We start from the raw sequence: 12,870 nt of genomic DNA on the forward strand, positions 1-12,870 counted from the left end.
TAACAGTGAACACAGAAAGATACCGCATGAATTTGAATTTGCGTGACTATGTCAAATACCACAATTAGTAAAGGCACTCAATATTAGCATTAAAAAAAAAATCTAAAATATCAATTGTGTTTCTTTAGACAATTTTATTTTGCATTACTTCCCCAAAGCAGCCTGTGATACTCATTCTCATTTCAAAACTACTTCTCTTCTTGTAGCATCATGTATCCAGATCTGTCTTGAACTCAGAAATGACATTAATCATCTGTTTGCTTCAGTCTCTTCTTCTCTCTAAGCCTAGCTCAGAAGTATTCTCCAGCAAGAAGTAGCTGAATGCTCTCTTTCTACAAAAGCAAGTGTTACTGCCATCATGATCTAGGAAAGCTTCTAACATCCATGCACAAGAATGGGGCTATTCAGCCTGGACAAGAGAAGCCCTTGGGGATCCTTGCAGCAGCCTCCCAGTATCTGAAGGGGGCCTGCAGGAAAGCTGGGGAGGAACTTTTCATAAGGGGCACACAGCAGCAGGATAAGGAGAAATGCTTTTAAACTGAAAGAGGGTATACTTAGACTAGATATTAGGAAGAAATTCTTTACTGTGAGGGTGGTGAGACACTGGAACAGGTTGCCAAGGGAGGTTGTGGGTGTCCTCTCCCTGGAAGCATTCAAGGCCAGGATGGATGGGATTCTGAGTAAGGTCTACTGGGAGGTGTCCCTGTCTACAGCAGGTAGGTTAGAACTAGTAGATCTTAAAGGCCCCTTCCAACCCAAACCATTCTCTGATTCTATGAAGGATAAAATTTTGGAAAGAAAAAGGCTGACATCCCACGGAAAGACATACTGCCTGAGAAAAGCAAAGTCAAAGTGCCTTCCAGATGAGCTTTTCTTCCAAATTTTATTATAAGTTTCAGACAGAGGGCTCTGTTTGCCTATATTCTGAGATCAGAAACAGAACTGAGACAGAGTAATAATGCTCCATTATGAACTGGATGGATGATTTCACTTATGTTATTATATTTTTATGGATTTCAGAGACAGAACAGGATAAAGTACACTGACATCCTTACACAGCTCCACACAGTAATTTGCCCTGGACAACATTCAATGATTGTATTTCATCAGAAAAATCATCCTTGTTCTCCAAACTGGAAATAGTATGTCACCAAATGGAAACGTAACTCAAACTCTTGTGTAGGTAGGGAGTGACGGGAAGCTTTAAAAAATAAAAAAAATAAAAAGTGGAGTAATACAAACTTCTAAAAAGTTGCTGTGGAAGTTATTCCTCAGAGTAACTTCATTTATTTTCAACTATTATTTTAAGTCTTCCACTCCCAAGAATACGTTTCCCAACCTCCAGTGATTCGTAGTTCAAAGGACTCTAAAGCCAAATAAAAAGCCTTAGTGTTTGATTGCTCTTAATGGATTTTTCTTCCCTGAATTTGCCAACTTGCTCTTTGAAATCATTAGAACATTGAAAGTCTGCAGCATTCTGCAAAACTGATGCAACTTTCAACGAAACCAGGGAAATGAAAACTTCCAGAAGCTGCAATAAGCCAAATTTCCTGCAGATCAGTTGACAACATAAAACACCACCATCAGCACCAGTTCTGTTTGAAGAGATTCCTCTTTCTCTTCAACCATTATAGATTTCCATCCCTTAGTTATAATGAAAATAGTAATAGCGAATGACAATCAGTTTATGTTCCTCATTCCAAAATTAACAATCAAGTCAATTGCATAGATGACTGAACACCCTCCCCCAACACACACATTTTTTCTTTTAAACATTTATCAGATGCTGCTTGATTTATCCCTGCTTCTACACTGCTTACTGAGACTGGAATAATTTTTCCAGCTTTCTTAGTTTCATTAAGAGTTCACAAGGTTAGGAACAGATCTTTGTCTGGTCCCAAGAACCAGAGCCCAAAAGATTAATAAAATAAATGGATCCCAACTTCACTGTCAGGGAGGGGAGAAGAAAAAGTATAGATACATTAAATCCTCAAATCAAAACAACAATCACGTAACTCACAAACAAACAAAACACACGTTACACAGCATTTATGTAGTTACGATATCTAATAACAATGATATTGTTATCTTTATGATGAGCATGAGAATTCACAACGAAGCAGCTAGAATAATTCTTTAAATGATGGGCTGCATGGGAACTGTTGAATCACGGCCTGAACCTCTGATTGACCACCTGAGGTGAGCACTGTGAGTCAGCCACAGGAGCACAGGTGAAGGTAGTTCACCTGTGTGACCAGAAGGGGTGGAGACAGGCTCCATCTCTCCTAGATCCCATTTAAGGGCTGACTGCCACTGGGGAAGGATCTCTTCCTGGAGATTGCTCCTTGTGGAGTTTTTCCTGTGAGCCTATGATATGGGTGAGCATTTTTCATCTATTTCCAATTATAATCTTTCTAGCTATACTCTCTGTGGATACCACAGATCTAACCACACCACTCTGTATATTTGTTGATTATACACAGGCCTAGACAGAAAGAAAAAACACTAACAGTAAAGCTAAGCAACGAAGACTGAATGAGGAAGGAAACCAGGAACATTTCTTTTGTCTGGTATTATCAGATAAAATTTAATCAAGGAAACTTCCAGCCTTACAGAATAAATACCAGGCTGGGGAAGAAAAAACAGGGTGGAAGTTCTTAACTGCCTGCTATTTCTACTGCATCTGATAGATATGTTAGATCTCTCGTCCCTAGAGGTGTTCAAGGCCAGGTTGGATGGGGCCCTGGGCAGCCTGGTCTTGTATTAGATATAGAGGTTGGCAGCCCTGCATGCGACAGGGGGGTTGGAACTTGATGATCCTTGGGGTCCCTTTCAACCTGGGCCATTCTGATTCATCAATCCCATTCCTGCAGTGAATGAGTTAAAAATGACAAAGCAGGACAAATCACTTGTACAAAATTAACTGATATTACACAGTAGCCCAGAAAAGCGGATACGGGCAACAGGCTAGTATTTTTCCAAATTGTTCTGAATACCAGCAAGTCCCTATCCCCTTAGTGCAACTTTTCAAGCTACATAAGATGATCAAATTCTTTAAGTAGCTTCTTCTCAACATAAATTCAGGAATACTTCCGCTTGAAGCAATCTGAACTCCAAAATTTTGTTTGCTTTCTGTTAGCATTTTTTAGCACTTGAAACTCCACAGTGCTTACAACATGTAGACTTGCCTTCAAGGAACAGCACAAAGAACACGAAGACTCAGTGGTTTCAGCACTGATCAACAGGTGCACTTCAAGAAGGTGAGCAGACACAAGAGACTCATTCTGGCTGAGTCACTGCAAGAACTGATTCCCATTTTTTCACTGAACATCCGTCCTTCTGAGGTTGCTTCACAGACAGTATGGTCATGATCAAACAACTCTAAAGAGCATTTCATGTGATTTGCCTTTTCTTCAAATGAGAGACTTACTAGCATCACATCAGATATTCATAGAGTCTTTAAGAAAACCCAAGCTCTGCATCTCCAAACCCTCCCACCCATAACTTTCTCCATCTATATGCACTACATCCACTTGCACTTCTATCACTCCTCCCCTGTCCCTACAGGAGAGAGAATTTGAGGTCTGTATCTCCCTGAAAAGGAAGAAAACGAGGGGCTGAAATATTACCAAGGTACTGCTGCTGCATTTAGTGCAGCACAACACTTTCATTAGATATATGCTTGAAAAAGGATTGCAAAAATTAGAACTGAGATTTCAGTTCAGGAGAGAGCAAATTGACTAATGCCAGAATTGCAAAAGAATAAAAAAAATAACTTATTTGTTTCTAGATCTAAGGAAATAACTTTTTTTCTCTTAAAGAAAGAATATTAGAATTTAAAAATATTTCTTTCCAAAGAAAAGAAATGCCATTCATTATTGATACATAACATCTATTTGTGTTTCAGCAGGAATTTACAAACTAGAAGTGTAGCGTGTATTGTTTTTACCTTTTCTATGCAACTCAAGAGTAATCATATGGATATATATGAAGGAACTGTACCATTTATATGGTTCTGCAAACAACGCAATGCTTCTGAAATGGCAAACATCACAGTCATTGTCAATGTAGTTAACAGTCAAATAATTTTCTCGCCTACTGAAGATTTGTCCTCCATTCAAATCAGACCTGTTCTACTCAACTAAACGTGCCTCTCTCCCAGCAATCTAAACTGATGACTTTCTTCACTGACACACTTCAGTATGTCTCATATTTTAGCATTCTACATTCTCATCATAGACTGGAGAAAGGAAGCGTGCTATTATTCTATCAGTAGATGAAGGATGACAGGTTTTTAATGCACAAAGGAAAGTTCTGCAATAGGAGAATTCAACATGCATGAAAAGCTTTAGTGAAGCCACTTTTCCATCAACCCTGATGATACTTATGTCATTTCCAGCCAGAATATTTTAACATCTATACAGACTATACATACAGGGGGACAACAGCATTCCTGCTTAAATTCCAAGGTGAACTGATATAATGCCTAGATGGAGGAGGCGTTACTCTGAGATGCTGTCTTGCCTTCTCCCCCTCCTCACTCAAGCAAAGTTTCTCAGCAGAGCACATCCATTCCCCTTGTACTCAGAATGTTAATGGTAAATTACAGATTTCTTGGAGTTTTTTTTTCTTTTCTCATCAATACCTCAATTAAAACTGATGAATGGTACTGCAAAAATTCTTACTTAGTGCAAATGCAAAACATTTTGAAAGTATAGCAGCATGTACATTCCATGCAAAGTATAATACTTGTGACCCAAACAGCTAAGTCCTTAAAATATGTTCAAGGATGGATTCCTCAATGCAGTTATGGGGGTAATTTATCAGATTTACCTGGAGGTCAAAAGCAACATGTCAAAATTTATTAGTTAAACTGGCTGTCTCCTTCTTTTTCTGACTTCACACCTACTGCATTCCTTTCAAGCAGAGGGAACACGAGTGCCTGTCATTTCTGTTAGATAAATCTTTTAACACGAAAGTTAATTATTAGAACCATGTACAATTTTATTTTACACAAAATTGGACATGCTGCATTATTTGTCTGCATTAACAACAGTGGCATGGGACTATCTAAGAATTCTGCATTCTTATTGGCAGAGAGGCAGAACTTCAGACAGACACATGCTAAAAGAAAAATCAAAATCAAACAAGCAAACAAAAGCAACAACAAAACCAAAGCTGCAACTCTTAAGATGTACCATTCTTTAAGAACTATCTGGATAAAGGTATCTTTTCTAAGCTAGTGATCATTTAGATTAAAAGCCTTGCACATCATATTGAAGTTCTGATGTCGGAAGACTCCTGTGGGGAAACTTTTCAAGTGCATCTCCTCACATGGAATACTCATTCCATTAAAAAAATATATATGTATGTATTAAAAAAATCACATAAAAAAAAAACAACTAAGGGCTTGAATGAAAGTACAGTGTCCAGAAATCATAATCCTACTGCCCTTTCCAACTTTTGTTTCAGGAATCTGTCCACTTCAGTAATTCTTACTGGTCCTGTACCACGGTACTGTTTCAATTAAACTAAGCATTTATAGCCTATTAAAAAAATAATTGAAGTTTTGATGAATTATGTCTAAAACCTCTACTAGATATTTTGAGGTTACAGCAGAAAATAAAACAATTGTGAGTCAATGAAATGGAAAATTGCTCTGTTTTATAACAGACCCTCTGAGGTGCAAAATGTTCTCTTATTTGTTGTTATCAGTGTGTCTAGTAATTGCTTTTTGTTCAACTTCTTAAAAAGGGGGAAAGTGGATTTAGCATGCAAAAAAAAAAAAGGGACAGCAAAAGCATCCAAAAGTAAAGCATCATTTTCCATTGTTTTCCTATTTTATAGCATTAAGAAAACAGGAAAAAAAGCCGTCATATTTTGCCAATCAGAAGGGAAAATTAATAGAGAAGAAAAGAAGTTGTACAAGAATATTTAAGATGAGCACCAGGTCAAATTAAAAAATAAACATGTTTAGTCTTACTTTTAGCTCTTTAGGGAAAAAAAGTCTCCCTACTAAGTGTTTTAGCCATCAAGTTACAAAATACCCTTTGTAACAATTCTACATAGGTTTAATTATAAAACAGCTCTGTAAAAAATTAACTGGTACTACATTATACTGCAGACCTACATATCAAAGAACACTGTAAAATTGCTTTCTGTTATAAGTCAACAACTCAGCAAAGACTGATGTCAGCATTAGGGTAGCATGGCTAGGTTGTGGTTGGACCTGATGATCTTTAAGGTCTTTTCCAAGGCGAGTAATTCTATGATTCTATGATTCCTGGTCCATGACAAGCACACACACAGTTACTCACTCTCACTTTCCTGGGCCTTCTCAATTTAAGTTGGTTTTGTTAATATTCTTTGTTTGTTTCTTTTTAAACATCTGCATGATCTTAGACTCTCCTCAAGCAGAGAAACTTGCAAGGAAATTCTGTTATTTGCAAACACAATGCCAAAAATCAATAAACACGGAGAAGGCTTGAGGTAAAATAATGAATTTAGACAGACGTTCTAATGTCCAGTAAGCACAGGCAGAGAGTACCTGACGGCCATTTTCCATTCACACACTCACAATCACATACATTGCATGTACAACCACAGTGCTGTCCTCATATTCTCACAATTTATCCTCAATACTTTGGATTTGACTAAAATACTGTCTAGAAAGCTACATACTACTTCCCCAACTACGGAGATGTATATAACAGATGGCTGATGGGAGCACTGCAGAGAACCAGCACATAGGAGCTTCCTGCAGGTAAGACCTACTGTCAGGAACGTTACCTGCCCACAATCTATGTCTGCCTGCAGTTACCTATGCAGCTCAACCTAACATGTACTTGCACGAGAAAGTTTTATTCACTCAAAATCTGCGTTGTAACATCGACAGGTACACAATTCTAACTAACAGTATGTGAGCACACACCTATCTGCAAAAAATCACACGAATGTACTTTCAACAGGATTATCAAACCAAAATGGGGGCTACAGTAACTGTGCTATATCAAAGCAGAGAGGATCTCATGAAAGTAGTGAACAACTGGGCTCTTCAGGCAAACTCTTCCCCAGAATCACTTTAGCTAGCGGTGAAACCTTTCCCAGACCCACATGGGGGAGAAGAGGAGGGAGGGAAGCTTTCCTCTGCCTCAAGGAACCTTGTGAGTGCAAGAGATACACGTATTTTACACTTACACATTCACTCTTTCATGTACTGAAATTGGTTAAGACAGCCCTAATAGAACCCAGATGCTACATGGAAGAGATCACTGTGATCAACTGTATCATAATACAGGCACACAAGATGATTAAAATAGCTTTTTCCAGGTGCCAGATATCTCCCACCGTGTTCAGATAAAATAAAAAGCATCTTACTCCTTGCTGTTCTACTCCTTCCCTCCTTAGAACACGTCAAAACTGATAACCATGGCAGACACTTAACACTTGACATCTATTTTCTCAGCGGCATCAAAAATCTACAAATTGGATTTCTAGTTGTTGTCTCCCTCTCCTGAGCTGCCCTTCCTATCTGTTCATCCTCCGCAGTCCTCCTCACCTCCCCCAAAATTTCTGACACGGGAGTTTTAAAAAGAAATACGAATGAAGTACACTGCACAGAAGGCAGATTTATTTTAGCACAGACATAAGAAGAAACATTGGAAAAAAGTACTTGAACTGAAGAGCTCTATTAAGTTTTCTCAGCTTTTATCCAACTTGAGATATTTACTTTGCCAGGTTTCAAGGCAAATATTTTTTAATGGAGTTAAGACACCACAGTGCCTGCAACAAACAAAAACTGCAGTACCTCAGAAATTCTGCAGGACATTCTGCCCTGATCTGTGGGTGCCCAAAGAGATTACTGATACAGGTGGCCTGCTTAGGAGTATGTGACATAATGTAATGCACCTCTATCAAAACTACCCATACAGATAGAATTTCTTAGAAAGTAAGCAGTGTTTCACCAGAAAGAATGAACATTCTTCTGGTAAATTACAAAATACAGCCTCCTCCCCATCTTCCACCTTTCATTTCTGCACCTATAACATGAAAATAAATTCTAAATACAAGTTATTTTCTTGCTTTGTTTTACAGAATCAACAAAATCACCTCCCATGTTAGCAACAGAACAACCCACACTTCAAATTTTTAAAAGATAGAAATAAGATCTGGTAAAAAATTGTGGCCATTAAAAATGCTATTAAAAAAACCCATTAAAAAGATAAATCACAGAATGAATGTATTATGATAATACTACATTGACAGAACAATCACTTACCAACCTGATGCAACAGTGAAAACCCAAAGCAGCACTGACTAAAAACGCGAAGCAAGGAGGCCAAAGTACACCCAAAGCAAGCACAAAAGCTCTCACAACCCTTCTAGAAGTGTTCTATTTATAAAGCAAAAAAAGACACTTATTTCAACCACATCAACTTGCAGAGCAACGCTAAATAATTTCAGATATGCTGCACAAGTTTATAGGACCGCTCCTGCCTGTTTACAAACCTGCCTTATATAACAGCCCTCATGTGATTCAGCAATCTCCACAAATTTCTCAGTACTTTCACACAGCTCTCAGCACTGCTCACAAATACCACCCTTTCTTCACACCCTTCTCTCCTCCTTTACCATTAGATTTTTCAACAGCTTAATTGATCCCCAAAAGAATTCAAATCAATTTTTTTAATCCAGAATCTTAAAAAAAAAATAATAATGTTGTAAATCAAGGAAATGCAATTGGAAGTTTTTATTGTTTATTTTTATGCATTTGCAAATAGCTGTTAATTTTTAAATTTATAAGAACAGTGTGTAATTGGGTGACCAAAAATATATTGCAAACTCAGTGTTCTTGTAGCTACAAGATCTTAAGGACAACAAGAAACAAGCTCAGTGTGGGCAAGTATGGGGATGCAGGGAGGGGAAACACCCTTCCCATGCCCCAGTCCAGGCAGCTTTCTGCTGCCAAGTCCAGACTAGCTTCACCATCCATTAAGAAAGAAATCTGGTTGGTCTGATTTTTAATCAGCTTCATCAAAAAGATGCTTCAGTTGAAAAATGCCTTTGGACTTTTTCAAGCTCTTTTTCATGCAGATAGAAGTCAAGAAAATTTCAAAACTAATTATGAACCTCCCACTCCCCCCCAAAAAAACCAATGACCAAAAAACCACTAAATCATAGAATCATAGAATCGCTAAGGTTGGAAAAGACCCACAGGATCATCCAGTCCAACCATTTGCCCTTCACCAATGGTTCTCGCTAAACCATATCCCTCAACATGTTACAAATAACACCATAAGGAAGCTCAACGACATCACGCAACTCAGCGTGGTCAAACAAGAAACTGGTACCTTAGAATATTAGCACGTTGAATAAACAGAAATTGGTTTCAACACGTCAAGCAGAGATCACACATTTTACTGCCATCCATGCCCTTGAAATAGAACTGCAGAACAGTTTTTGCATTTCTTTTACTTGCAGATATTATGAGCCATAGTGAAGCACTCTATGTCTGATAATATATATCATCACTCACACACCACCCTGTGCACTGAAAATGTTGAGAAAATTTCCTAATCATCTATCACTTCTTTCAGTAGAGTAAAAAAAAACATTAGAAATAAAGACAAAATATTCTGAAATGTTTCACATGAGAGGAGTACAAATAATAGAAACAATTACAATAGACATTTAATTAATAGATTCCAACACACTCATTTACAACAATCTTTTACTCTCCAAGCGCATACAAGAAGAACAGATGAATGCTAATTTTGTTGCATTTTTTAAATACATAATTTATCTCTGAAAAACAACTTCCTCAACTCCAAAATGCCCTGGTCCAAAAATGGACCTTGTTCAACTTGTACTGGTGTAGGGGGTATCACAAAACCAACTGTTCCACATGCATGGAAAACACTTATTTCAGCTCATTCTTCTACGCTTTATTTACACTGCATTCCACTTCCCATCCTCCCAAATGGGAGAGGATAGCACAAGACTTTTCAGAACGTACTTACAGTCCTTACAAAAACATAAAGAACAAACAAAATGATGTTTACTGAAGGCTGGTATGTCTTCGGAGTGAACCCTCTCTCCCTATCTGAAATACGTACTTAAGAACACTTCTAAGGAAAACATTTGTTAAAGATCACAAAACCGTGTGCTTTGTGTTTTCCTGCACTTCTGCCTGAATTAGGAGTTTCAAATTATTTCACAGGACAACGCAACAACACTACCTATCTTTTCCACAGCATCACTAAGAAATTTAAAGATGTCATTCATTTAAGGTCCTGATATCTTCACGTTAATTGCCAGATATCACGTCTGTACAAACAGAACTTTTTCCCATTTCATGTAAGAACACTCTTGAGATACTGAGAGGGATATCTATGAAAATAAAAAGCAACCTGAGAACATTTTTCCAAGTACAAATCCAACACCTCTGCGGCAGCCTTCAAGTGGTTAAGGTTCTCTCAGTACTCACATGCATTCAAATATATATGTTTACATTAAAAAAACCTGAAGTAATAGATAACAAAAAAAAATCTACACTGTGGCAAGTTACTCAATCTGTTCTTTCAATAAACAGTGTAAAGATTTATTTTCACTTGCATTTGTGATAAATTGCACAAGTAGGTGAACATTTCCATTTAGGCTCAATTAATACACCACAAAGAAACAGCAGGTAGATACTCCAAACATACTGAAATCTATCTATTTTAGAAATTCAATCATTACAGCAATATATTTAAGCAAAATAAATAAACACAGTTTAGAAGTTGCATATACAGACCTTCCAGTAGTCAGATTGTAAACTGTAGTACCTCTGGTATGCAGATAATGCTGTAAGAAAGAAAAAAAAAGTATTGAATTTGTTTTGCTGGGTTTTTTGTTTGCTTGTTTTGAGTAAGAAAATCTGAAGAGTCAGAACACAACATTAAAATGACAAATGGTTTAATAAAAGTAACACTGCCACAATAAGTGCCCTGTTGTGGGTAACGCATTCCTTACAATTATAATTTTGTTTTATGAGATGTCAACTAAAAATGTTTATTATTAATCATACAAATGTAAATCAAGCAGTATTTTAAGGAAAACCTACAACAAAAGGAATCATTTTAAATTTTGGGACTTTCTTCCTGGACAACGCTGCTGTAAGATTTACAAATTTAATCATGTAGCTCATTTAGCATTCTCCCCGATGTCCTGTAATTTCTAAAGAAATGGTGCAGAGGGACATAGAGAAATCATTTTCACACGTCCTTTCTTTCAGTAACTGGAGAAACAAAAGCAAGTTAAAAGAGGCATATATGTTACTCACCTAAGAAGACCGAGACTAAGCTGAGAAACAGAGCAAGCACTGGGGTGTTTTGTAGAATACCAGTACTACTAGTGATACATAGCAATGAACTTCTCAAATCACCATTCCTGCATCTTTTTTTCCGACTAAAAATTCTTGTTGATGCAACTTGCCCTTTGGCTAACAGGCAGACGGCAACATCAGACTATAATGCAAACAGGCCTTATGTTCTTCTAAGAAAGTTACAGTAGGCGCCATCAAAACTGTACTGTTTTAAATAATGATTCACTGCAGTAACACCAAGACTGATTTTTCAACAAATCTGGAGATTTGAGAATGGTTTCTACATAGTGTGCATTTTCCAAATAACAAAAGAAGACAACCTCTGCTTTGAAAAATTATCAGCACTGAGCAGATTAAGACAGCAAGAATAATACGTACTTTTTGCATAGATTCATTTCCTGCAAGTACCACAGACAAATTATGTACCAACATTATATCATCCTTCAATGATTGTCCTGTCCTGCTCACTGATTTCCATAACTTAACAGAAGTATACAGGCTTTAGCAAAATAAGAACAAAATGGATTAAATGACAAGGCACACAGAGCTTCCTCTTCTTAAATACACAGCTGACGATACACGCAGACATCTTCCATCTCCTTTGATTATATCCTGCAGCCTGGTGATCTACAGTCTTTCTTCATTACTATAGCCTTAAATACTTCTGGATTGCATTTACAAAATTCTGCTTGTCAGTAGAAAGAAACACGCTAATAAGCATGTTAATCATCAATGGTAGCTGATACTCCTCTCCATTTGGAGCAGGGATAAATTCACTCATCTATTTTTTTCTTTCAACAAAACACCCAAGTGTAAAGCAAATATCTTTTTCTTTTGGTTTAGTGGTTTTTTCCCCTACCAAGCTCACTACCAAAACACTCAGACCTTGCAGATCTTTTGCCAGTCTTCCTGAGTACTGATCAATACTGTTCCTCAAAACTACGCTTCTCGTGCACCGAACTGATATGTGGTGAACCATATTTATGCTGTGCCTCTTACTGCTGTAACCACCTGTAAAGCCTACTGCAGATTCATTTAGATGCCCAGTACAGGAAAAAAAAAAAACAAACAGAAGAATACTCATCAACCTTAGATTATCAACACACAAAAGTATAGATATTTATACGTAGCTCAGCTGAACAGAAACTTTTAATAACCTACTCCACTAGACTAAGCTTTTTAAAACTTAAAAATACAATTCCCTTCTACCAATCAGTACAAACTTCAGTACAAAACTGCAGTCTAAATGTAAGTTTATGAATGTCAAGAGTAAGCATATTCCAGTCACATTCTGTAACTGAGTTATGCACTATACGTTCACAGTAACAGATACTGCACTGTATGTTCAGAGTAACAGAAATAAGCTGCTTCCCCACACTCTCTTTCCAGATTCACTAATAACTTCATGACAGAAAGACCTAACTTGCTGCATCCAGACCAAACAAAGCACACGTCAGAGAGCAGGCGGCACAGGAGGCTCAAGATTCCACTAAAGCCACTACTGT

The 12,870-nt window shown here is 37.4% G+C and overlaps 1 protein-coding gene across 16 annotated transcripts in view; it reads right to left on the reverse strand.

Annotated features, from left to right (window-relative positions):
- Positions 1-12,870, reverse strand: part of KDM6A (lysine demethylase 6A) — a 150,715-nt gene that overhangs the window by 93,167 nt on the left and 44,678 nt on the right. For all 16 annotated transcript variants that reach the window (XM_015300708.4, XM_040671113.2, XM_015300678.4 and 13 more), the window contains exon 4: positions 10,796-10,845. In XM_015300708.4, coding sequence (XP_015156194.1) covers positions 10,796-10,845 — 50 coding nt within the window. The remainder of the gene's footprint in view (positions 1-10,795; positions 10,846-12,870) is intronic.

This window comes from Gallus gallus, chromosome 1, assembly GCF_016699485.2.
Source record: "Gallus gallus isolate bGalGal1 chromosome 1, bGalGal1.mat.broiler.GRCg7b, whole genome shotgun sequence".
NCBI classification, from domain to species: Eukaryota; Metazoa; Chordata; class Aves; order Galliformes; family Phasianidae; genus Gallus; species Gallus gallus.